A 27,843-nucleotide genomic window follows, 5' to 3' on the forward strand; every position below is an offset into this window, starting at 1 on the left:
CGTTACAGTAATTATATTACTTAGGTAACGCGTTACATTTGGCGGAGTAAAGTATCTCGTTATATTACCTGTTATCGTTTACTTTGTTACCACAAAAGTAATAATATTACGTAACGTGTTACATAAGTAACGCGTTACTCCCAACACTGTCAGTTACCGGGGTTTTCAAGTCCGTTGTCCTATTATAATTGCGCATGCGCTAAAAACCTACTAACCGAAGGGCCATTCACTGGTGATAAAGGAGTCACAACAACACAGTGAGTAATAGTTTTACCACATTTACAATCATCCATCATAATAGGGCACATACAGTTACCTGATCTCACTTGAATCTGCCATTTCTTTGCACTGCTAAGCGCATGCGCCAAAATACATAGGACAACGGACTTGAAAATCCCGGTACTGCGGTTTTCCACGTTCTTGCAATGCAAAGCGTCATGCGCTAATAATGTGTCAGCATGCGCAGTTCTTTAAATACACCTGTAATAATCTGTGGCTGTCGAGTTGTATGTGTAGGCATACTTGAAGTCTTGTGAGTCAGTAGTTGTCACTGAAAATCCGCTGTTGTACTGCGGTTTTCCAAGTTCTTGCAATGCAAAGCGTCATGCGCTATACAAGCATGTGGTGCGCAGTTGTTCAACAGCGGATTTTCAGTGACGATTACCGACTCACAGGACTTTAGGCATGCCTACGCATACAACTCGACAGCCACAGAACATTACAGGTGTATTCAAAGAACTGCGCATACTGACACAATATTAGCGCATGACGCTTTGCATTGCAAGGACATGGAAAACCGCAGTACTGCGGTTTTCCAAGTTCTTGCAATGTAAAGCGTCATGCGCTAATAATGTGTCAGTATGCGCAGTTCTTTAAATACACCTGTAATATTCTGTGGCTGTCGAGTTGTATGCGTAGGCATGTTTGAAGTCCTGTGAGTCAGTAGTTGTCACTGAAAATCCACTGTTGAACAACTGCACACGTACATGCTTGTATAGCGCATGACGCTTTGCATTGTAAGAACTTGGAAAACCGCAGTACTAGTCTCGTGTGGTCCAGTTGGCATGACCAGACTGCTTTTTCTTGTGCCCAGACCCCACCCACTGTGCTACTCAACGCAGTGGGAGGGATCTGGGCACGAGACTATTTCTCCCAAGGCGCTTATCGATTAGAAATTATAAGCCTTATAATTTCCAATCGATAAGCGCCATGGGAGAAAACAACTCGTGCTCGTGCTCTACGCGTGCCCAGTCGCGGCTCACGCTAATAGCGCGGGCCCCGGCTGGGCTCGAGAGTACAACCAGCTCTATGCATACTCCAATAATTTTTCTATCATTAAGCGCCTGCGCGGAAAGGGTCTGGCCACTATACGATCAGAAATGGGGGTACTTGATTTTTATCGCTCAGCAGCCTCAGCTTACAAGAGATTGAAAAGTTTAAATGCGTTTATTTTGGAAAGATATCGGGAATGTGAAGCAGAAGTACTAATGTCGCAGGAAAGACGAGAAAATGGTATGCTCGCGAAATGAAATGCACCCAGTACCTAACTGATAATAATATAGCTATCAATGTATTGTCCCACTACCCCCCGCATGCACGTTTGGTCATTCCAAATAAATTCTCTGTTTGGTCATTCCAAATAAATTCTCTGTTTCCCTTCCTGGACTCGGGCATATTTGCATGCGGGAGGTCCATATTTGCTTGGCACAACCATAAAATGCTGCATATAAAGCATGCTTAAGCTTGTACCTTCCTTTAATAAGTTGCAAAAATAACACACATGATTTCTGCTGATTTGATAGCACTGCTGACTGTCACTCCAATAGCCGTTGTATTGTGATCTGCGACTGCGGTGAAAGCCGGTCAAGATCGATTGTTGACTTTGTCTGTTGACTTTCGCTGAAAATTTGTCTTGACCATTGACCGAATTTTGTTTTTTTTTCCACTGTATTTTCATACACTACTCGCGAAGCTTTGACCATGCTGACAAAGCAGTTTGACCATTGTCCTCCGTGTAAAACTGGTCTTGTTCTTTGACATAATTGCTTTGACTGAGGTCGCAGATCGTATTACAGTGGCAGTTGGAAGATGCAAGATGGCTTTTACCATAGATCCGGGGTGTAAAGGATCAATGCTTTTATTGAGCCTGTACAGAATGCAAAAATAACTGGAAAATAATTGAAGAATACGGAATAATGGAATATCTGTGACAGTACTAGTAACTAGATGCGGATTGTGGATGGGAAACAGAGAATTTATTTGGAGTGGCCTTTAATAGCAAACATATGTGTCCATAGGTAGAATATACAGTGTACTATCTATGGTGTGTCAAATCCTCACCATCAGCTCCAGGTGAAACAATGGCAGCGTAGGGATTTGACTAGTAACACAAGTGCTTGGGCACTTAATGAACGGTTGTCAAATGCTCCATAATGGAGCAGCAGATTCATGTTGATTCCCACTGTAAAGCCCGGGGGTGGCAGACGTGTAGTCTGGCGGTACCTGCCCTTTCACAAAATGAGGAAGGGTCTGCTTACTCTAGCATTCAAAATTTGTAGTGTTATCGGTAATTTCTAAATATCGATGTTTGTTTTTGAGCACCATAGACTTATGTAATATGTAGAAGAGTTTGTCACGAAATTTTGTGGGGATTAGGGCTGCTTGTAGTCATTCTTTAAAAGAACAAAAGATGGAGTTAGTTGATGTACAAAAACATGTACTTGTGATGCCACCTATGGAAAGTTGAGGGAAAATATCTTAGCAACCGTTTGTTGAACTACTTACTTTGTATGGCTGTTGGACATGCCATTCTTGCTGCCATTATTACGACATCATTGTTTAATTGGGACAATCCTGAGTGAGCCCCACACTGGCATTAGTCGATTTGATTAGACCGTCACGTAACCTAAAGTTTACACAAAGAACACAGAAATTCATCAACTGCCACGTGTGCAAAAGTGCACGTTGAACGTTCTTGTGCTTTTTGGCTTGTGTATGTGGCATGTTCTCATGCAGTGGTTAGCAATGTGCTAAGAAGTGTTGAAACTGCGAGTGAAACAGAAGAGAGAGGCTCAGAAAAAGAAGGGAGCATGACAGACTTAGAAGAGAATGGAAAACCAATGAAGAAAGACAAGCAAGGTTTGTAAGCAGGGTTTTGATAAGTGTTGAAACTCTGAGCCAAACTGGCCCAACCCAGACATCTACTGCTCCACCAGTAGTATACCACTGGGCCAAGCAGCTTATGTTGTATGTGTATCAGTCATAAGGCTTAACTAGTGCTGAGAAAATTGGAGCAGAAGCCATGAGTTGTGTGGGTCATTTTGTGTTCACACTGGGCCAATGGAGCACCATATTGCCTTATCAAATACCCTGTTTGTAAGTGTGTGCACAGTGGATCATCATGCCTCAATTTACACAACTTCTGCCAACCATAGTATATGTTTCATTTAATAATTTAAATGCTGCAAGTTTTAAAATTGTTTTAATCATATGATACGGTAGTACTGTATATTAGGGATCATGCAGAACTGGGATTTTCCAGCCAAAAATGTTATCCAACTCAATTTCCCTTCATGACAACCTAGCAGTATTGGTTAGGCACAGCCAAGCTAAAAAATGTCTTCAGACCAACCCCAAACCCTTCCAAAAAGTTTCCATGGAATTTTAAAACAAATATTCTATTTAACCTGACTAACTAACTGATGCCTTCAGCCAAGCATAACTCGACAATGGATATAGCTACAGGCTTGATTTCAACATCGCTTCATCCCGAGATGTGCCTTTTTGTCAACCGCAGTATGGATACACGCATCACTCACCATGGATACATGCATCACTCATCATGGATACATGCATCACTCATCATGGATACAGGCATCATGGACTTGCCTTTGTCCTCTTTTTATTTGTGTTTCGGCTCTTTGCTGACAACGCAAGGTGTTGATTTGCAATAGCACAATGTGGCTTCCCTGTGGGTGTGTTGGTATCTTGCCCGTATTTCATGTAACGACTGGAGAGATGCTTCTCGTATGTACTGTTCTTCATTTGTAACACTGTGTAATGGACTGAATAGGTGATGGCGAAGTGTAATGGCCACTGTCCAATCTCGAGTAGTTGGGGTGCACAAATCATCCGTATTTTTCATGGTGACTGGATTGATTGCAAGGTGTCTTTCTACCGTTCTTCATGCATAGTATAACTGGGTGAACATTGCTGATATTGAAGCATAATGGCAGTAATTGATACCTGGGGTGCACGTTCAGACGAAAACATTAAACTCTGGTGCCATTCTTTCTTTTGATGAGGTATGCATGGGTTCAACAGTCATAATAATGTTACAAAAAAGTAAACACAAGTATAAGGAAAACTTAGGAATTTTAAGTTCGATTAGACCTCATATAAACAAAATGTAGGTAAACAAGAGAGTTCACCCTCATCTGCAGATATACAGTGGAACCCCTCTTAACGGACACCCCTAAATGGGGGACAGCCTCAGCCTCTTTATAATGGACAATTAATAAAGTCCCAAATGCAACTTCCAATACCTGTGTGTATTAATGCCCCCTCAATAGCGGACACCTCTCTATTCCGTGAACTGGACACTGCACAATTCCCAGACATGGCAAGCGCTACAGTACAACACCTCGCTAATCGCAGACACAAGTAACAAAGATTCATTGCCAATTACAATCAATCGAACTACATCATTTAATGCAGAAAGCACTGTCTCTGTATTACCTATTCTTCAAAGTAAAAGGCAAAGCGCTGAAGTTACGAGAAGCCATATGAATGTGTATAGAAGAATTGCTGTTAATGTTCTTACCCGGGTATTCTGAAAATAGTAGCCAGTGCACTTTAAGAATAAACTGCACTACAGGATAAACTATATAATCTGTATAGCCAACCATCTTGATAACTAATCAAACATGGAGTAATCAGACAAGTCTTTATGGGAACATGTATAAATGCTTAATTGTCTGTATAGTGTAGTAGAGGCCACACACCATAGGTAACCGGGATGATATATTTATCAGAATGGTGGAAACGGCGGAAACAGCAGAATCGTCGTTTACAGATTATTGACAATCTTAAAACATCCACTACCAATTAGTTGCTCATTGTTACATATAGAACAGATAGCTAGTCTACATAGAACTCACAACAATTGAAGTGCATGGTCTTTGTAGTGTCGATTTTCTGTCTTCTATCATTTGTGACAATCAGTTCTTAGACTTTACTCTTATCTCGAGCCTCATCAGTTAATTTAATAATTTATTGATCATCACCTTCCAATGAGCCTTCCAATTAGCACACCATATTTTAAAGTGCATGCTACTAGATGTGCCCTATAGCTAGTTACCAAACACATGATAAGAGCATTCTAGATTGTTCTTTAACTGGTGTTGAATAGTCAGGCTTAGTTTTAGGTGGCCATACTCTATTTTCTCTAGGTGGCTTTTACAGATTTTCAATTATAAGTGTCCCCCTTGAAGGCGCTTCTAGTAACATGTGCTTCAAACTATTATAGCTATGGGGTGTGATGGTTGAGACTACAGTCTAAGAATTGATTGCTACTGATGATGTTATTTAAAGCTGCAAGAAGACAGAAATCAGTGATACAGACCATAATTATGCTTTAATCGTGATGAGTTCTATGTAGCTGTTTTTATGTATGTAACAGTGAGTAGCTAGGTGGTGATGGGTGTTTAAGGCTGTCCATAATCTGTAAGCTACGATTCTGCTGTTTCCGCCATTCCGCTAAATATACCATCCCTACGTAACCCATGCTCAATAACATCACTTTTGTTGCTATTTAGAAAATGGTACGTATAGGATGCTTTGATGTTTCTATTATTGTGAAATTTACTATTTACTAAGAAACTAGACCACAAATCTCTTAGTAGTAAGAGACTTGTGGTTACCAAACAAACAAACAATCACATGTGACTACAAATTCACTAGCCAATACAAAAAGTTCAAAGTTAGTCAGTAATGTAGGCAAGTTGTAGTTAAAGTTGATAGTTAAAGTTGATAGTTATGTTACTTGCATTACCAAAGTCCATTTTGGGAGTCATCACAGGTTGAGCAGGCATTGTACCACTAGACACTTTGGGCATCAGTGTCAGTATCCATTTTAGGTTGACCAGACACAGTACCACTAGGATTAACAGACACTGTGTCTTCAGCTTCACCGTCCTCCATTTTTTGTCTTCTTATTCATCAGTCCTTGATTAAGAACATTACTCCTTCAGTATGTCAGAAGATTTTTTGTATACCCGGACACCTCCTGTTGATCTATGGCCAGTCCTCTCCATTATAGTGGCTTCATCTACCTGTACTTCATATAACCGTGTAGTAGTAATAGCATCCAGAGAATGATTGGTAAAATATCCAGGGATTCCTGCTATTTTCATAAGCTTAGGAATCACTTGTGCTAATTTACAGTGGCCTAATGGGGCTTTCTTAAACCAGCACTCTCATACAGGATTATGTAAAAGAGCAAGTTAAAAGGCACCATTGGGTGGATTTCTGGGACAATGTGAGTTGTACAGCCGGTAAAGTCGTACCAAGCATCTTTTAGGATTTTCTTTGTTCATATGATGTATAACTTCCTTTGGAACACACTTACAACTAGGCAAGCCAACTTGGAACTATCTTCTTTATAATGCAGATAAGCAGGTAGTTTTACAAGCTTGATTTGTGATGGTTTATGATGTAACTTTCTGTGCTCTTCACCAGACCTTAGTGCAAAACAAAAGCCTATCATGTGCACTAATGTATTAGATAAAACTTCAGGTGTATAGTTACCAAGCAAGCCATTTTCCCGCAGCATCTCTTCCATTTCGTTAGCTTTCTTCTTTTCTACATAATTCCCTGTAGCATTAAGTAGTTTAAGTTCTGCTCGAACTTTTGCAAACTCAAATTGTTCAAATATATTTGCATCGTGGCCAGTTTCCCGCAAAGCTCTCTATACAGCACAACATGCCTGGTACAATTTGCACACTTCTAATATAAACCTCTGAAGCCAAAACAGAACATCTGCTATTTTCATTTTAGTTATGTCACTGTGTAATTGGCGGCCATTTTCAGCAGGTAAGATATTTTCTGCACGGCATACAGACTACTGCGGTCACCAAAGGTTTAGTGTCCAACTTGTAATTGCTTGCTTTTTTTTAGGCACACGAGACTGCTTTACACTTTCAACATCCATTGGAGAAAAAGGCACCCCAGACTGGCCTATTGGAACATACTGAGCTGCCTTTGCTGTATTGTTTGCTACTTTCCTTAGCTGTCGGTATGGTAGATAGCACAAAGTTGTGGAGATGCCATAAACTGCTACTGCTGAGATGCTTCAAATTGTTGCGATAACAAACTACAGTGTATCAAGTTCTTGTAGTTCTGTTACGTCACCTTCATCAAGTCGCAAAGATTCCCTCACCACAAACTGCTGCTGCTGAGATGCTTCGAATTGTTGCGATACTTCTATTAATTAATAACCTGCAGTGTCAAGTTCTTCACCTTAATTCTTTGTAATAGCTTCTTCAGTAAATGTTACACTCCCTACGAGTACTGATCCTTTCAACATAATCTTCAAAGTTAGCACTTTCCACCACAGATGGAACTAACATAAATCCCGAAAGCTCTCTCTGGAGCACAGCAGGACTAACTATGGGTTGTTCTTGTTCCATTTTCTAAAACACTAAGACACTCAACTAGCATTTTTGAAGTGCAAACGCCTTGGAGTTGGTGTTAGAATGATGCAATAAAAATCTTGGCTCTGCCTTGGTTTTCATTACATCATTCTAACACCTCCTCCTCAGACGTTTATATGATGCTAGCTTGAAGCGTCTGATCATATCTGGTTCACATGGTACCATAACCCATCATACTGTAAAGCATTAATACAATAAATACTTTAGGATTAAGGAAGAAAATCCATCCCTCCTGGAGGAGACTGAGTGTGGCCCCGACTAGACATTGGGTGACCTGCAGTTCAATTCCTGGGGTTGGAGGGATTTTTTTCCTTACTTTGGCCCCTTTCCTGTTACACCTTTTCAGCTATAAGTCACTAAGTCTAAGTCCTTGAAATTAGGTTAGGTAATCCTAAGGCTGCAGCACATGTTGCTGCAGACCTTCAGTGCTGGTCACTGTAAAGCATTAATACAAATAATACAAAATGCTCCACCAATTGGTCTAGTCTCATGCATTAAAACTGAGTATTTAAAAATTTTAGAAAACCCCTTAAATAAGGACACCTCCATATAAAGGACATATGTCATTCCCCAATGGTGTCCATCTTAGAGGGATTCCACTGGACATTTACTCCCTAATTTAGTCATGGGTATAGGCTGATATAGGGATTGACAGTATATCTGCAGGTGTAGGCAACCTCCTTTGTTTCCCTACCTTTTATTTCTATGATCCCAAAATTCCTAATTTTTCTATACTTGTATTGATTTGATCAGAACCATTCATTTCATTTAACTGTCACTGTATGTTCAGTTGGTTGCATTAAATAGCTATATCAGGCTCGCCCCACAATGATTATAGCATCTGTCTAGTTACATTTCATTAGCACAACTCTGTAATGCTACAATGATCAGACCTTACAAAGGGGAAGGCGATAGGTGGTGTGGTGGGGCAATAAATCGATATGACTTGCATTGGTTATATATACATAATGTTGGCTTAGACCATTGCTTTTCTTACCTTCCTCAGTATGCAACACTGTCATATGCATATTTTAAAAATTGTTAATTTAAAAATGAAGTAGGGAGGGATTTTCCCATCGAGCTATGCTGTAATATCATCATTCATATCTTGTTTCACTACTTTTTATTGGATAGACCCCTACTTCATTTTTAAATTAACAATTTTTAAAATACTAGTTGTTTAGTTTTTTGTTGAAGCACAGCTAGCTAGTTACAGCTTATTAAAATACGTACTGTGCCAAAATTGGAAGCACATAGGCCTGTAGTAGCGTGCATAGCTTACTTTTGATCGTAGTAGCAGTGACGCTCAGATCTATGACCTGTCTCAGTCCAATGGTCCGCGTTTTATTCACACCGGCTGGAAGTTGTTCGAATGAACACGCCCTTTCAGTTGTCTGGAGCTTAGTCGCAACTAACAGGATGAAGTAATACAATTTCCATGTGAGTAGCTACTATCCAATCACATGAATCACTTGCTGATCTCGCTGTCCGGCACTGAGTAGCTGAGTCAGTGTGTTCAGAGGAACAAACTGTCGAGTATCAGTCCGTCTCAAATATCTTCGTCGATTGCAGTCCAGGCATTGGCAAAAGTCGAAGTGACAACTCAACAGCCTTAATGTTTCACGTTCAACACTTGAAATTATAAGTGCCCCACTCTTTCAGCAGCAGAAGCGCTTTCTGAAATAATTTTGTGGTGTCTACACAAAAGTGTTGATACGGAAAATTAATTCCTTGGTATGGTTTCGATGCTTAAAGAAGAAGACAACCAATTTGATTGAAGATAAAAGGAAAGACAAGGCACACAGGGCGTACACTCATTGGAACCCCAAAAGGCACATCCCACCGAGTTTGTTGTTGTGGCATAAAATGGTGACCGTGTGCTGCTTCGTTTGGGCTCTAGGCTTGCGACTATGGTCAGGCAGCAAGTGAAGCAGTGAGTGAGGCAGTGAGACTAAAATTGGAATTTTTAGCAATTTTTAAAAAATTTTATCCAGCCACCTGTAAGTGTTTTGTTGTATTTAACGCTGTTTTATGTATTATATGGACTAGTACTATTCCGTAAAGGTAATTTTTGCTGTGTATAATGTCTGTAGGATGATTTTTAAAGGCCAAATTTTGGATGGCACACAAAACATTCACCACGATCCCTACTTAAACGGTACGACTGTACCGTTTGATATTGTACGTACTATAGAAAAATGGGAAACAGTTGTCCTGTTTGTTCCAGCATTCATTCAGACTTTTAGAGCAGGAATTCGGGTGCATGAGTTCAGATACAGTATATTGATTTGACATCTGCACATTTAGTCTTTACTAGTTAGGCCACTCCTCCGACCACTCCAAGTACAGTGAGTGTAGTATGGTTGTTGGGCCGTTAGTATGAACATTTTAGTACAATGTTGCAATGATGAGTGGAGTTTGTTTGAAACTATCATTCAACAGACACGTGCACAGGTGCCATTCTGGAGGGTCTGGGGCATGCCCCAAATTTTCATAGTCTCAAAGCTCTGAGGACTTTTTGCACTGAGTTGTTACAGTAGCCACTTATGTACAGTTTTATAGTGATAAAATGGTACACTTCTTGTAGTATAGAGTAGAGTGACTGCTAGTGTTGTGTTAGTAAGGACTTTAGTTTTATAGTCAAAGTCAGTTTCCTCAATAATTTTAGTTTTAGTAATTTTTCTTAATTTCTTTTAGTTATTGATTTAGTTATGGTTATATTCTCTGTGTTATTTTAGTTTTAGTTGTAGTTTTAGTTTAAAATGTGAAAATCTTTTAGTTATAGTTATAGTTTTAGTAACATTTCTAAAAACATTTTAGTTTTAGTTATAGTTTTAGTTGTACATAAGAAAACCTTTTAGTTTTAGTTATAGTTTTAGTTATCTTTTCCAATTCTAGATTTAGTTTTAGTAAAATATTCTGTTGTATTTTAGTTATAGATTTAGTTTTAGTTATAACACGGATTTGCTTTTAGTTATGGTTTTAGTTAACTAATACATATTTGTCTTACTAAAAGTACTTTTAGTTTTGTTATAGCCAACTAAACCACCATCGGGTCACAAACTATAGCATATATTGATGTTTGGATGCTACATATAGCCATACAGTTTCATTCTGTGCTCTGTTCCGCCTGTAGAACACATGTGAACTTGTACGTGCAGTGGTATGAGCAACATAGTGTTGTTTTAGTAAAGGGTTTTGGTTTTAGTTTTAAGTATAGTCATAGCTAGTTTCTTCAATAATTTTAGTTGTAGTTTTAGTTATAGTAATCCTTCTTAGTTCTAGATTTAGTTATGGTTATATTGTCTCTGTTGTTTTAGTTTCAGTTATAGTTTTAGTTGTGCATAAGAAAATCTTTTGGTTTTAGTTATAGTTTTAGTTATCTTTCTTAATTCTTTTTAGTTTTAGTAAATTATTCTGATGTTATAGATTTAGTTTTAGTTATAATGTGGATTTGCTTTAGTTATAGTTTTAGTTAACTATTACATATTTGCCTTACTAAAATTACTTTTAGTTTTAGTTATGGTTAACTAAAACAACACTAGTGACTGCACTATTACAGTATCTCAATCTTTTGTTACAAGTCAAGCATCGACCAATGTATTTGTAAACATTATGAAGAGCTGTATACATAATATAATGCACACAATACCAAATAATGGCCAAAGTTAGACATGGCCTAAAGCTGCTACATGAGTGGACCAGAAACAGGATTACCAGTTAGTTAGTCTTAACATGACATGGAAATAGTACAGGTGTATATGTTATGCAGTATTTGGTGTATATTTATGAAGTACCTGCATTTACTATGTAACACTTCACTTGTTGTTTTATAGGAAAGTTATTAGGAACAGTAGATGGAAAGTTATATGCAGTAAAAGATAATCTGTGTACCAGAAGTATCACCACTACATCTGGCTCGAGGTTTTTGAAAGGTTCTGTAAATGTATTGGCACTATGTGCGTGTGTGTGTGTTCACACGTGCATATAAATAATATTAAATCAATGTTGTAAGGTTTTTCTACATGTGCACCCTGTATTATTATATAGTATAGCGGCGTAGCCCCCAAAATTTGCAATAAAATTGGCAATATTGTTTTTCATAAAACCATGAAACTTTCCACATAAATAGTACTCCTCATGACATGTAATTTTAGATATAGTGTCATCGCTGAGTTGACCTTTGGTGACCTTTACGGCCATTTTTATACAGAAAATTGATCATTTTTGTTTTTAACTCCCTGAAGCAGTAATTAGCTTGTTAAAACATGGTACCAAACAAAAGATTTTGCTGATAGAAACAACTTGGTTTTATTTGAAGTCAATAGGTGATTTCATTACAAAGTTATGATCATTTTTACCAGCTGCAAAATTTTATAAATTTACCTGCCCTCTAGGTGTGAATTACCTGTGGGCAGATAATTATGCATAAATTTATCAAATTTTGCAGCTAACAAAAATACTCATAACTTAAGAATGAATTCAGCTATTGACTTCAAATAAAAACCAAGTTGTTTCTATCAGCAAGATCTTTTGTTTGGTACCATGTTTTAACTAGTTAATTACTGCCTCAGGGAGTTAAAGACAAAAATGATCAATTTTCTGTACAAAATAACAGCAAACGTCACCAAAGGCAAATCAGCGATTGCACTATATCCAAAAATACATGTATTGAGGACTACTATTTATGTGGGAAGTTTCATGGTTTTATGAAAAAGTGCACAATTTATTGGTTGTGCTGCTATACTATATAAACTTGAAAGCAACAAATTGTCAATTTGCAAGCTACAAAATTCCTTTACTTTTTACTTATAGAGTACTGTGCATTTAAGTAATACTTAGAGACCTACCACGAGGATTTTCGTGATTATAAAAACCTGAGGCGAAGCCGAAGTTTTTAAAAATAATACTGATAGTAATTTGTGACCATCTCAGCATAGTTTACACAAGCATACATTTTAAAGTGAAATTATGCACACTACAAAGAAAATGTGCAAATTTTGATTGAGCTATTACTCAGGAAGCAAGTCTTAAACCAATTATAACTTGTATTTGCGTGCTCATGGAGAGATCTAATATTTATCTTTGCTCTGTTCCCATAGCCCCAAGGTATACACTGTATGCATTTATTTGCAAGGTAAACAAGATTTTCATCATTTCTTCATGTAAAATGCTTTCATGCAGTACTTGTCCATGACCATTGCAATAGCTTGGGCTGCTGCTATTACAACTGTTGTATTAACTACGCATCCTCTTTCACACACCTTCAAGATGTATTCCTGTACAGCTGTGTCTATGGTTACCCCAAGAAGTAGTGGTCTTTATTTTGTTTTAGTTGGTAGTTCACGAATTCCACATCTTCATCATTCCTCAACCTCTTAGACAATGTAGTCCTTTTTAATACCTCTAAGTTCATTAATGGGAATTTTTAGCTTGGCTAAAAACTATCTAGCTGCTTCTGTGGCATCAAGTTTGAAGGCGAGTTTGCCTATTTCTGCTTGCTGTTTAGTTTAGGAGAAAATATGTTGTGGTTAATCTTCTTGATAACAGGTGGTTAATCTTCTTGATAGTAGGTGAACCGATAACTTTTCTTACTTCCTCGTTTGCCTTCTGTATAGCGTTAGGTGGGATGAAGCGAGACAGCGACCCACCAGCTGTCTGAAATAGTCTAGGATCGACATTAACAGCTTCTCTATGTCTATGTTTCACAAGTTTCAGAACCTGACGACCGGTACCATCCCAGCTGCAAATTACACGACCCAAATGTAGCAACTGTATATACAGGGCAAAAGTATACTTTGTTGAACTTGCCAATTTGTGATGAATATCTTAAGCCAAATCTGAAGTCTGTACGCTTAAAGTCTGTAGTTTATTTTTGGTATACCGTATAGCAGGTTTTTACCGCAAAGATTTTATTTCCGCAAAAAATGGCTTGCAGCGGTAATAAAATTTGCTTTTAAAAAAATCACGACAAGAACATGATATCTGAGAAAGGTGGCCCTGATATTATATCTGTATCATGGGCAAAATCACTACTAAAGAGGATGGATTTTACGAAGAGAAAAGGCTCAACTAAAACTGTGGGTGTGCCTGGTGACTTGGATGCAGTGAAAAAATGTTCCTCTGTGAGATTGTGAGTACGGTAGAGATGGAAGAAATTCTCGGTGAAATGATTTTCAACTGGGATCAAACTGGTATTAATCTGGTTCTCAGTTCACTGTGGACTATGGACATAAAAGGGGAAAAAGAATTGAAATAGCAAGATTCCAAGACAAACGCCAGATCACTGCAGTTGTGTGCGGCACATTAATGGGTGAAATTTTGCCGTTTCAACTGATTTATGTAGGCAAGACAATCAAATGCCTCCCAAAGTACAATTTTCCATCCGACTGGCAAGTTACACATACCCCTAAGCATTGGTTGGATGAAGACACTATGCTTCAGTACCTTAACAAAATGATTGCTCTTTTTGTGAAGAGCACTTGCAAAGAGCTACTGTAGGAGTTGATGAGCAACAACCTGCATTGGCCATATTGACCATTTTAAAGGTCTAATGACAGAACGTATCACAAAGTTACTGGAGGATCATCACATTCACTCGGTGCTGACACCAGCAAACAATACTGGTCACCTACAACCGATGGACATTTCTGTCAATAGAGTGATAAAATCATTTCTTAGAAAACAGTTTACTGAGTGGTATTCACGCAGGCTTTCCAAGCATTTGATTCATAATGATGAGTACGTGCCAGTTTAATTGTCCATGGCTAGAGTGAAATGTGTTGGTGGTGCATGACTTCTTAAATTGTGCAACCATCTCCAAGATAACTCCCACATTGTTGTACATGGGTTCAGACATGCCAGTATTCTTAAGGTAGGGCTGAGCAATAGTATCGATAGTGTGATATATCGCGATAGTAAATCACTATCTTTATCACGATAGTAGGGATATCACTATCGTGATAGTTATGATAAGCTCAGATCTGCATTAAAATGGTATTAACAACCCTTCTATACTGTTTTACAGTTGGTATTACCAGCTTTCTTACAAAGGAGTGGCCTGTAAAAGCTTTACCAAAAGTCCGTATTCATCAAAAGTCCGTACTCACGCAGTTAATTAACAAATGTCCTGTGCATGCAAAATAACTTTCTATATGACTGCAAATCATAGCTATACAACTAAGACTTTGTTAAGAGCAAAGTGTTTCATAAACTATCGGGATAGTATTCACTATCGCGATATTTAATGAGTAACTATCGTGATAGTAAAATTTTTACTATCGCTCAGCACTATCTTAAGGCGCTTAAAATCTTAACAGAGGAAGACAAAATTTCACTCACTGATTTCATCAATGGCAATGATTCATCATCAGATTCAGAGACTTCAGAGAATGGCGATGATGATGTTAACCTTGATGGAACTCCATCCCTGTTAGTCTCAGATGTGTACTCTAACAGTGAGTCGGACAATCACTCCTACAATGAGTCTGATGATTATTCCGACAGTGAGTCAGAAAATTATTCCAACAATAAGTCAGGTGATTATTCTGACATTGACGATTAAACACATAATTTAGTTCGGAAAATTCTACTATATACAGACTACCTGGACATGTTGTATCCTGTATGTGTATCTTGGATTACGTGCTGTCACGTGCGTTGGTTGTAACTATTGTATGTCACCATTGGTGTGTTTTGAATTGTGTTCCACTTTTATCAACTAATAACTTGCATACATACCTGTTCTATTATGACATAATAATTATATAATATAATAGTGTCTCTAACTTGCTGTATGTCCGCTTGAGCTTATATATTTTTAACAATTCTTTCAATTTTGCCCGGAATATAAACTTACATGGGATGTCAAGCCATCCTTCGGGTATACAGTAGCAATGTCTTCTTGCTCCAGTGACTGCAAATAATTACGCTACTACAAAGTAAGAACAAACTGTACATTCTTGAGAGAGTGCGTGGTAAGTGACCCACCACAGTTGAATCATCACGCAGTACTACCACAGCATACCTGTCAATCATATTCCCAGGTTCTCTAATGCAAGTATGCTCCTCGCCAATGACAGTAGTCCAGATTTCTTAATACACATGGTAGCTATGTATGTTAGAGCTTAGCAATGCTTTCCTCTCCTCGTCCATTGTGAACTAAATTTAATACACAGATTTTATTTTCGCAAGAAGCTACTTTCGTGGAAATTAGTGTCGCGTTTTATTGATTTGTTATTATAGATTTGGTAAAAACCCACTATACGGTAGTCGCTGTACAAATTGATTTCTTTTATCTTCCCACTGTCTCGCACTATAATTCTAAAACTATTCATCATATATTAGGCCAAAACTTTGCTGACCCATTCTTTGGGCACAGCTGTATTATCATACAGTACGATAGTACTGTTAGTAGGGACCATAAAGGAGTAGGCGTAGTCAACAAAATAACATCACCCAAAAACCAGCCTCAATTTTCCCTGACGACGATGAGGCAGAGTTGGTTAGGTAAAACTAAGCCCAAACAAGCTTTGAGATTGACCCGAAATGCTTTCAACGAGTTGCTACGGAATTTTAAAAATAATTTATTTTAACAGAATTTTCTACTGACTGAATAAGTAACTGACTGACTGATACGCATAACGTGATAATGGCTAAGGCTACTGGCATGATTTTTTCACTGTTTGACATTGCTTCCGCCCAAGAGATGCCTTTTAACATACCGCAGTATGTACAATGCATTCTTCATGGACTTACCAGTGTCCTCCTTTGTGTCCTATTCATCTTTGCTAACAGCGAAAGTGTTGATTTGGCGGTAGCACGTGATGGCTTCCCTTCGTAATGGAAAAATTGTCCGTATTTTTCATAGTGGCTATTTTTTGATTGCAGAGGTGCTTATCGAACAGTTCTTGATTTGTACTGCTGTGTAACGGGTTGAACATAGCCAACAATCGCTTTTCAGATGATAATTGATATTACTGGGGCGCATGGCACCATTTCTTTCTTTCAGTATGCGTGGATTGTAGAGGTGCTTTTCAAATTGTTGATTTGAAATGCTGTGTAACAGGTTGAACATAGCTGAAAACGAAGCATAATGGACTTCACTTTTCAGATGATAATTGATATAGCTGGGGTGGGCAGTGCCATTTTCAGATGTGGTATGCGTGGGTTCACCAGTCATAATAATTATTTGCAAAAAAAGTTAATAAACAAGTACACAAAAAAATTGGAATTTTCGAATGGAATAGGGAATTTTCGAATGGCACATTGGTAAAAAGTACTGAAACAAGTTGGATTAGTCCATGATATTAAATCACAGCAGGAGCTTATGAGCCACCGAAGGCGGCAAAGGAGCATGATATTTACGCTGCCTTCCAGGTGCCATCGAAATACAAATTCATTAGTGATTCGTTTCCATATAAGGAAAGCAAAATCTCATTAGTCAACACAGTATACTAATTGTGCGTGACATTCATAACAATTTATTCAAAAAACATGACGTAATTTGGAACCAAGTTTCATGCTCCTTCGGCAGCTCATAAGCTCCTGATCACAGTAAAACAATAAGAAGCGTTATATCCCTACTGTGCTTTTCCGTTATGGTATATTGAGCACAGTAGGGATATAACACTTCTTATTGTTTTACTGTGATTTAATATCACGGACTACTCCAACTTGTTTTAGTACTTTTTATCGATGTACTATGGTCCCTACTCTAGTTGAAAATTCCAAATTTTTTGTGTACTTGTAATAGTGAAATGATAAAAAAGAATTTCAGAAATTGTGCAAACTATGCGGGCCTTTGCTAAGACAGTCACATTTAATTGTATGCATTTTTTTTTCAGATTATATCCCTCCTTTTAATGCAACAGTAGTAGATCGTTTATCTCACCTTGGGGCAGTACTTATCGGTAAAACTAATTTGGATGAATTTGGAATGGGGTATGTAACTTTATAATAATAATCTCTATGTACTTAAGTCACTTCAACACTCCACACATCTGACTATATCCAGAATTGGCCTGCTATAAGCCTTTTCACAAGCCTATAAGATTTATGTCAAAGCTTGCCACAGTAATATACTGACATTGGTAACCATGAGAACCATACACTTCAGCAAGATGTTGCTTCAGGACAGGTTCAACACAGCTGGTTTTCAAAAAGTTATAAAGGGGCCGTATTTAACCTGAAGCCCAATTTAATATCATAGTGGCTGTGTTTCACATGCTTGTGCTTTGTTTAGCAGTAAATTAAATCAATTGAATTGTATCAAAAGTTTTTCTAACTTTAGTACAGTACTACAGTGTAGTTTAGGAATAACACTGTTCAGATAACTGAGGATCCACTGTACATCACGTAGCACAATCCAACTCTAAACATTATGGCTGCTTTGTTTTGACTGCATGGCTTTTAATAAAGTATGTGTGTGTATACAGGTCTGCTAATTTAACAAGTCATTTTGGACCTTGCAAGAGTCACTTGTCACCACCAATTTATGAGCATAACAAAGATGACTCTGTGGAAGGCAGCACTGATGTTTGGCTGGTACCTGGTGGGAGCTCTGGAGGTAGTGCTGTGGCTGTAGCAACAGGAATGTGTGATTTGTAAGTCACAGGATCTAATTTTACTGTTTGTATTTTACTATTTGTATTTCACAAAATTAATGTTGATAGCAAAGTTCAATTGTTTAGGGTTTAACTATGACCACTGTTTCTCTTTAGCAAAGGACAATAATGCAGGTTAATAGTACAGGTTAATAGTACAGTACCTTGTTCAGTTACCATACAGTACTTGTCAACCATTCAACTTTATAATTGGTAATACTGCATAAAAACAGGTGGACAATGCTTTGTAAATTTCTCATCTAGTGCTCTGGGTACAGACACCGGAGGATCAGTTCGACTTCCAGCTTCATTTTGTGGCATTGTTGGTCTGAAGCCGTCCTATGGGAGAGTATCACGATATGGACTGATCCCTCTGGCCTCTTCACTTGATACAGTGGGGATCCTTTCCACAAGTGTTGATACATGTGCAACAGTTCTGGGTAAGATTCTAAACATGTGATATATGTAAACTGTCGTATGGGGAATTTTGCTTTGAAATCCCACTAATAAATCTACATTGTACCTATGCTCATAGTTGTACAGCTGTTATAAGGTCATCGTACAGTACAATTATTGGATTTTTTGCCGTTTGTTAGTGACCTGGCTAGCTGGTTGGGTAAAAAATTGTTTCTGAATCATTCCAGCTGTTTTATCATAAATCACGATAGTGGGTTCATAATAGGGATTGCAGAAGAATTTTTGAAAATCCTAATAGAGCAGTCACCTAAAACCAGCCTTAGAAAGCAGACTTGAGCATAAAGCAACACTCAGATGGCTTATTGTCAAACACTGAACTCAAACAAATGGTGATATAGCAGTAAAAATAGTCTAGACGAAATTTGGAAACATTCAAAAATTGCGAATTTTACGCAAATTGTTCATATGTTTTTTTACAAAATTCCTAATAGAATGCACACCTAAAAACCACCTTGAAAAGCATCCTTCAACTCAAAACAACCCTCTGGTGGTTCTTTGCAATGAGTATAGGTGCACTAGTAAGCATCAAGTAAAAAGGAAACAGTATGTGTATTTCAGACAAAACTGAAATATACCCGTTTGTTCATCATGAACCACTATAGTGGGTTCATAATAGGGATCGCCCATATTTTTTGCAAAAATCCTAATAGAACACACACTTGAAAACCACCTTGAAAAGTATCCTTCAACTCAAAACAACCCTCTGGTGGTTCTTTGCAATGAGTATAGGTCCACTAGTAAGTATCAAGTGAAAAGGAAACAGTATGTGTATTTCAGACAAAACTGAAATACACCCGTTTGTTCATATCATGAACCACGATAGTGGGTTCATAATAGGGATTGCCCATGTTTTTTGCAAAAATCCTAATAGAACGCACACCTAAAAACCACCTTGAAAAGCATCCTTCAACTCAAAACAACCCTCTGGTGGTTCTTTGCAATGAGTATAGGTCCACTAGCAAGTATCAAGTGAAAAGGAAACAGTATGTGTATTTCAGACAAAACTGAAATATGCCCGTTCGTTCATCATGAACCACAATAGTGGGTTCATAATAGGGATCGCCCATGTTTTTTGCAAAAAATCCTAGTAGAACGCACACCTAAAAAACCACCTTGAAAAGCAATCTTCAACTCAAAACAACCCTCTGGTGGTTCTTTGCAATGAGTATAGGTCCAGTACTAAGTATCAAGTGAAAAGGAAACAGTATGTGTATTTCAGACAAAATTGAAATATGCCAGTTTGTCCATGACCTATTTTTCATTTCGTTTTCAAATGAAAACAGCCCAAACCGGGCCATTTCTTCTTCCAAAATGCCATTACGCTTGAGAAGCCATACAAGATCATGCTCGGAGTTAAGTTTTTGGTGTGTGCTACTTGTGGCTAATAGAATCTGTCTTTATTAAACTCAGTATAGGCCAGGAAGCTTAATCTGGGCTGATGACTGTTGCAAGGTGTTTTTTTTTGCTCCGTGATTATTGTATGTAGGCAGGTTATCCAAATTAAATACTCTAATAGAGCAGTCATGTAAATATTCTAATAATGCAGTCAAGTGTATAACAACAATCCTTGCACTGAATTTGACAGCTATTAAAGGCACCAGTAATGTAAATTGTGGCTCATATTGGGAGACTCTCAGTCTGTATGCACATTGCAATTTTATCAGTTTCATGTTTGTACTGAAACGTTGACAGTATTACTATGCAGTATGCAAAATTACACTATTCACCACAGTTTTCATTATCAATCAAAGAAATCCATGTTAATTTGTACACATGATATTGTAGACAATAGAATGAGAAGATATTGCTGAGGAGATGATGTGTTTGAACAACTTGCAGCAAATACCAGTCAATGATATAGGTCTATAGTTCGATGGATTAGTACGCGGGCCTTTCTTGTATACTGGTGGTACATATGTCCTATTCCAGTCTGAAGGGAGCTCACCCTGATGTATAATGCAGTCAAGTGTATAACAACAATCCTTGCACTGAATTTGACAGCTATTAAAGGCACCAGTAATGTAAATTGTAGCTCATATTAGGAGACTCTCAGTCTGTATACACATTGCAATTTGATCAGTTTCATGTGTGTACTGAAATGTTGACGGTGTTACTATGCAGAATGCAAAATTACACAATTCACAACAGTCTTCTTCATAATCCATTACTGAATTAATAAAAAGTACACAAACTAGATGAATAAAAAATTGGAAATTTTAAAATAGGAATAGGGATCGCTGGGGTGGTAATGTAAACCACAAATCCCTCTTTGGACTGTCTGTCGGTGGTAATGCGAACCACAAATCCCTATTTTGACTCACCTCAAAATGACAGAGCATGTAAGTAAAGATTTATGATAGAGTCAAAATAGGGATTTGTGGTTTACATTACCACCCCAGCAATCCCTTCTTGTTTTGTGGCTTTTTTCAGTGATCCCTATTCCTATTTTAAAATTTCCAATTTTTTATTCATCTATATTATTATTATTCGTATTATTATTATTCTTATTATTCTGCTTTCACAGGCATAGCGAAGTTTACAAGGAGAATCCTGGGATAAAAAGTAACAAGGCTTGCTGAATGGATCATTGTGCGTGTCCATGACCTATTTTTGATTTCGTTTTCGAATGGAAACAGCCCAAACCAGGCCATTTCTTCTTGCCAAAATGCCATTACGGTCGAGAAGCCATACAAGATCACGCTCACAGTGTAGTTTTTTGGTATGTGCTACTTGTGGCTAATAGAATCTGTCTTTATTAAACTCAGTATAGGCCAGGAAGCTTAATCTGGACTGATGACTTTGTTGCAAGGTGGTTTTTTACACTCCGTGATTATTGTACGCGGTCGGGTTATCCAGATTAAATACTCTAATAGAGCAGTCGTGTAAATACTCTAATAATGCAGTCAAGTGTATAACAGCAATCCTTGCACTGAATTTGAAAGCTATTAAAGGCAGCAGTAATGTAAATTGTAGCTCATATTGGGAGACTCTCAGCACATTGCAATTTGATCAGTTTCATGCTTGTACTGAAACGTTGACATACACAATGCAAAATTACACTATTCACCACAGTCTTCATTATCAATCAAAGAAATCCATGTTAATTTGTACACATGATATTGTAGTCAATAGCATGAGAAGATGTTGCTGAGGAAATGATATGTTCCAACAACTTGCAGCAAATACTAGTCAATGATATAGGTCTATAGTTCAATGGATTAGTCTTTCTTGTATACTGTTGTTACATATGCCCTCTTCCAGTCTGAAGGGAGTTCACCCAGATGTCAAATGCAGTCAAGTATATGGCAACAATCCTTGCACTGAATTTGAAAGTTAGTAGAGGCACCAGTAATGTAAAATGTAAGCTCATATTAGGAGACTCTCAGTCTGTATGCACATTGCAATTTGATCAGTTTTATGTGTGTACTGAAATGTTGACGGTGTTACTATGCAGAATGCAAATTACACTATTCACAACAGTCTTCTTCATGATCCATTACTGGATGTACACAAACTAGATGAATAAAAAAATGGAAATTTTAAAATATGAATAGGGATCGCTGAAAAAAGCCATGAAGCAAGAAGGGATCACTGGGGTGGTAATGTAAACCACAAATTCCTATTTTGACTCTGTTGGTAGTAATCTAAACCACAAATCCCTATTTTGACTCACTTCAAAATGACAGAGCACAACTAAAGATTTATGACAGAGAGTCAAAATAGGGATTTGTGGTTTACGTTACCACCCCAGTGATCCCTTCTTGTTTTGTGGCTTTTTTTCAGCGATCCCTATTCCTATTTTAAAATTTCCAATTTTTTTATTCATCTAGTTATTCATAGTATTATTATTATTTTGTTTCACTCATGTACAGCCCAAGGCTTCCATTTTTTTGCGATAAAAACTACACAGCCTTACTCACTGAGTCCTTCCGCGTGTCCATGACCCATTAATTAATCCGTACTCCACAGATCACTAACCGGCCTCCACCTCGATAAATTTCTAAGTTCTTTTTCGCCATTACCTACTGTTCCGTATACGGAAGAAGCTGTACAAGAACAAAATTATGGGATCTTGTGTTCTCAGGGATGCGTATTGTTCGACTATAGTCTTTATAACGTTAATAGATCCTAAGATGGCAGGTTGAAGTTGTGTAGCACTCTTTTACCTTACAAGATCGCCATAATAGGGTCTCTAGTGAGCTGCCCATCTTCACTACAAGAAGCCGTCCAAGTACGCATGTAAGGCATCCAGTTTGTTCGTCCTAGCCATCACAGTGAGTGCTTTGTTTGTCCATTATAGGGGGAAGATAAATGGTAGCGCTGATATCATGGCTGCTTTTCACATGCAAAAAAGGTTGGGTGGGGTGTTTATTACAACCCTACCATTTAAAAATATTTTGAGGTCTAACCACATATCATCAACAACCCTCCCATATGGTATCCATGTCATAAACAACTTACAGGTGCTCATTATGTCACTGTTGGTTTCATAGCAGAGGAGGACTAACTGTACACAAGTGTCGACCAGCTGAGTAGATATCTTAAGCTTCTTCATACACCGTATGAAGACCACGTGACCTTTATGGTAGTGGAGAGGAGGAGGTGTGTGTGTGTGTGTGAGTGTGTGTGTTTACAACCATAATATTTTCTTCATCACAACAGTTAATCTAAAAACCCTTAATTTTATACTTTTATTTTTACTTCTCAATATAGGGAGTGTTGACCGTGGGGGTGGGTGGGCGGGATGGAAGCCTGACAGTCTTATATGGGAGGATTGTGTGCTATTGTGCTTATGTCACTGTAACTAGCTACTGTGTACTTTAGCACATTCTCCAATCAACTAGTGACACTGACAGTTGCAAGCATTTATGACCACATGCTAACCAGACTTTGCTGTCTATATGGTGTTCCACTTTATGACACACTCCTGCTAGCAGGCTACACCTAGGCTTTCCAGGGCTAGAGCCCAGTCTAAGCCTGGGAATTGGAAATCGATATGCCAGTTTAAAGTATTTCTGCATGGGTATTGACTGCATGCCAAATCCCTTTTAATCATGTAAGACTGTCTACGCCACTGGCCACTAGTAGTGACATTGTGATTTGTACATGCAGATACCGGCATAGGAAGACAAGCTTTGCTACATGCAGCCTTGTTCATACGTGCATTTATAAAAAGGTGTAAAGTATCATTGCTACAAATAATAGCACTACAGCTACAGTGTATAGCTATCTCTTCACTACCTATTCTGCTAGACAACTCTACACCTATAATGCACGTGCTTGATGTAAGCATTGTTATATCACGTGAAAATTTATCTTCTTTTGAAAAAAAAAAGGACTCTACAGGAATTGTAACACTAACAGTTACCATTCTTATAACTTGTATCAAGTCTCCTGTGCTTGACTGTGCTGTCATCAACACTGTCTCCTGTATGATAGGTGCACAATCAGTAATTCTTCTGACAGGTAGTTAGCTCATAATTATAGCAGTGTTTTCAGCAATGGCACCAAGTGTGACGATGATGGCTGGAACACTGAGTAGACTAGGGATTAATGTATCCTGTCTTATATTTTGTACGTGTACAAATCAGGATGAAAATACAGTCTTTATCATAGATTACAAAATTAATATTGCATTAAGATATCTAGTTAATGAGTTAACCTTTTAAACTGAGGTATCTCTGTTAGCTTACTACACTAATGTGCCAATTAACTTATAATCCATAAATGGATTTGGAAAAAAGTACACAATCTAGACATATTAAAAATTAAAAATAAGAAATAGGGATCACTGAAAAGTCACAAAACAAGAAGGGATTGCTGGGATGGTAATGTAAACCACAAATCCCTATTTTGACTCTTTATAAATGCTCCATTTGAGTATAAAGACTCTTTATAAATGCTCCATTTGAGTATAAAGAGTCAAAATAGGGATTTGTGGATTACATTAAAGAGTCAAAATGGGGATTTGTGGTTTACATTACCACCCCAGCAATCCCTTCTTGTTTTGTGGCTTTTTTTAGCGATCCCTATTTCTTATTTTAAATTTTTTAATATGTCTAGTATATAACTGTTCTGATAGAGTACCTAACTGCGGGACACAAAGTAAAGGAGTTCCATTTCTCTCCCCTTTACTTTTTTACCTATGACTGCTTGCACAGTATTCAGGAGTCTATACTTTTTCATTTGTATCTTTTCTGTAGAGTTGTAAGAAACAATGACCCACCATACCCGTGAGCCATAAGATTATAGACTAAATTTTTGGTTCCCTTGTTGTAATAGGTTAGGTTTTATTATCATTAGCTAGGAGCAGTATATTATTATTCCTATGTGCTGGCATGTGGGTTCATAACTTAGTGCCTGTACCAGGATAACTAGAGTATCTGCAACTTATATTGCAAAGCCAATGAAACATTGATATGAGTTGAAAACTTTTGTGCCCATATTCTCTCTCACAGGATTGGCCACATATAATGTGCTTTACTGCAAGTATCTTTTCTATTGTGGGTTATTTTAAATGTTGCAAAATTTTATAATTATACATTTATCTAAGTGTTTGAATATGAATCCAATTGTGGTCAATCAATACAGCTGTCTGTGACTAATTTCTTGTGTAGATGTAATAGCTGGATGGGATGAAAAAGATTCTTCAACATTTCAAGTTCCTTATCATTCATGTTCTCATTCAGTACAAAGTATTTCATCGTCATCTAAAGTACTTAATGGAAAACGTTTTGGCATTCCAAAAGTTAGTTTATGCACATATCTAAAACACTATTCAGATAATTGCTGTATCCAATTTAATTGAGATAATTGACTATGATCATGTTGTGGTTGATGGATTGCAGTCAGGTCAGCATTGGACTTTCTCACAGATTTAACTAGAATATTGTACAATTAAATGTCTATCCAATTTACACAATTGGAAATATGTATGTACCTCTTTAATAGCCACTTTGCACCTCCACCACAATACTTTTCAACAACTACTTAAATTGTACGAATCCAACTACCATATTGTCTCGTATTATAATGGCCTGAGCATTTTGTTTCTTTCAATTGCAAGTAACTTTTACCCGAGCCACTAAACAAGACTGGTGACTATACGAGACCAGTGTTTGTATACGTGATTCATGAATCAACTTCATATCTTAGTGTTTACTCTCCTTGACATTTTCAACAGCATATTCGATTCAAGCGTAAAAAGGAACTGTATACATGTAAAATGCTCTTCACTTCATTGTTCATGAAATTGTTAACTATGTTGTAACTACATTATACTCTAAGTGTTCATTTGAGACCTGGCTTTTATACAAAACCCATTGTTATGATGCTGTGTATAATACCCCCCAGCAACTAAAGGGGACCAGACATTTATACAAGACCGGCCATAATTCAAGACAATATGGTACATATTTTGTTGATGTAGTGCTTCACTGAATCGAATCACAACATAGTAGTTCTTGTTGTTGGCGTTTTTGTTTCTTCGATTAAATTTCACTGTTATACTCCACAAACTGTGATCAAATCTGAAAACCCATTATACAGTACATTCTTTGAATTCTTTTTGTAAGTCTGTATACCCCCTTTTCTTTAAAGCAATTATAATACTGTGGTAAAGTTTCTTCTTTGTATGCTCAGTAGTTTTTGAGTTACAGGTGCTAACAATAAACAATACATGTATCTTACATTCCTTTGGTGTACAGGTGTATGTAGTGCACCATCAAACACAAGCACAATAGAGCGGTTTCACAAATAATTACATTAGACACGCTTAGAAAAACGTGTGGCAAGAATCCATTGCTACAATGCATGAAAATTGCTTATTCGATTCTACTGCCACAATGTAAGTATGGATAGCTTAGATACGTACATTCACCTATTATAAGGTATTAATATACCAGAAGGACGAGAGCATAGCTGGTCTGGTTTCTGAAATTACGATAAAATTCTGCTTTTTGTTAGCACGCTCACAAAGCCAGATGCCTATTCACATTTACCAATGTGTTAAAAGTTTTTCTGACACAATTATGAAGAAAGAAAGCAATTTAGCTTCGCCCACGCATTTTCGAACATGTTTCGAAAATGCGTGGGCGAAAACACTATTTTCGCCATGTAGCCACAAAGCAGACCAGCTATGCTCTCACTACTCTAGCATGTTAGTACCTGATAACAGTCAATTATCAACACCGACCTAGTTTGGTTGTTAGTCACTCTACAATAACAGGAAAATGAAACACGCAATTTTCCCAGCACCTGGCTGTACAAATGCCACACGTTTCAGTTGAACGCCGCACCTGTGACGTCACATGCAACCGCTCTATATCCAAGTTTTGTCCATTAGAATATTTTTCATTAATATCCAGGCCATTAAAATTAAGAAGCAGTACGCACTTCATCATAATGTAAAATTTAGGCTTGCGCTACTGTTGGGTTTCACAAATCTGGTCATAAAGTAGTAAATGTGGTAACTATAGTTTTTTAAAAAAGCAACTGCTAAAGTATGTATTACATGTAGGAGTTTCTTACTGATGATCTAAATCCTGATTACATCAAACTTATCGACACTGTGGCTAGTTTTATCAAAGACAGAGGTGGAAATGTTTGCACAGTTTCTCTTCCACACACGAAATCTGCTACACCATCATACAATATCTTGTGTGCAGCAGAAGTATCCTCTAATATGGCAAAGTTTACAGGATTACCTTTTGGTAAGCAAAGAACTTTTAAATTTGTGTGTGGTTTTGAAATTGTTTGATATGTATTCCGAATATTCTTTTATAAAATAAAAATCAAGATTTCATAACATTTCTGGATATAAAACCTAATAGCCATAGTATAGTTGCAATTGTGGATATAAAAAACACTACAAACCAACAAAACAGACTATTAGCCATATAGTACATATGTACTGTACAGTTCCACTATCACTGTAGGCCCTGTAAATGGACTTCACCAATCAATACACAGGCATGACCTTTGTACTGATCATGAATCGCATGAGAATGGAGTAAATTACAAGAAGCGTGTCTCTTGTAAACGAATTTGAA

At 37.5% G+C, this 27,843-nt stretch overlaps 1 protein-coding gene across 3 annotated transcripts in view; it reads left to right on the forward strand.

The window, feature by feature from the left end:
• The first annotated feature begins 1,351 nt into the window (after positions 1-1,351).
• The window catches only part of LOC136254503 (glutamyl-tRNA(Gln) amidotransferase subunit A, mitochondrial-like), a 30,822-nt gene continuing 4,330 nt past the window's right edge, over positions 1,352-27,843 (forward strand). The window contains exons 1-8 of one of the 3 annotated variants that reach the window (XM_066047211.1): positions 1,373-1,512; positions 9,806-9,870; positions 11,549-11,647; positions 17,558-17,654; positions 18,149-18,316; positions 18,581-18,756; positions 25,411-25,541; positions 27,312-27,504. In XM_066047211.1, the coding sequence (XP_065903283.1) occupies positions 9,807-9,870; positions 11,549-11,647; positions 17,558-17,654; positions 18,149-18,316; positions 18,581-18,756; positions 25,411-25,541; positions 27,312-27,504 (928 nt within the window). In that variant the 5' untranslated portion in view covers positions 1,373-1,512; position 9,806. Of the gene's footprint in view, positions 1,513-9,805; positions 9,871-11,548; positions 11,648-12,407; positions 15,242-15,289; positions 15,367-17,557; positions 17,655-18,148; positions 18,317-18,580; positions 18,757-25,410; positions 25,542-27,311; positions 27,505-27,843 lie in introns of those variants that run through there. The other 2 variants (XM_066047210.1, XM_066047212.1) reach the window with 2 other exon arrangements.

Source organism: Dysidea avara, chromosome 4 (assembly GCF_963678975.1).
Source record: "Dysidea avara chromosome 4, odDysAvar1.4, whole genome shotgun sequence".
NCBI classification, from domain to species: domain Eukaryota; kingdom Metazoa; phylum Porifera; class Demospongiae; order Dictyoceratida; family Dysideidae; genus Dysidea; species Dysidea avara.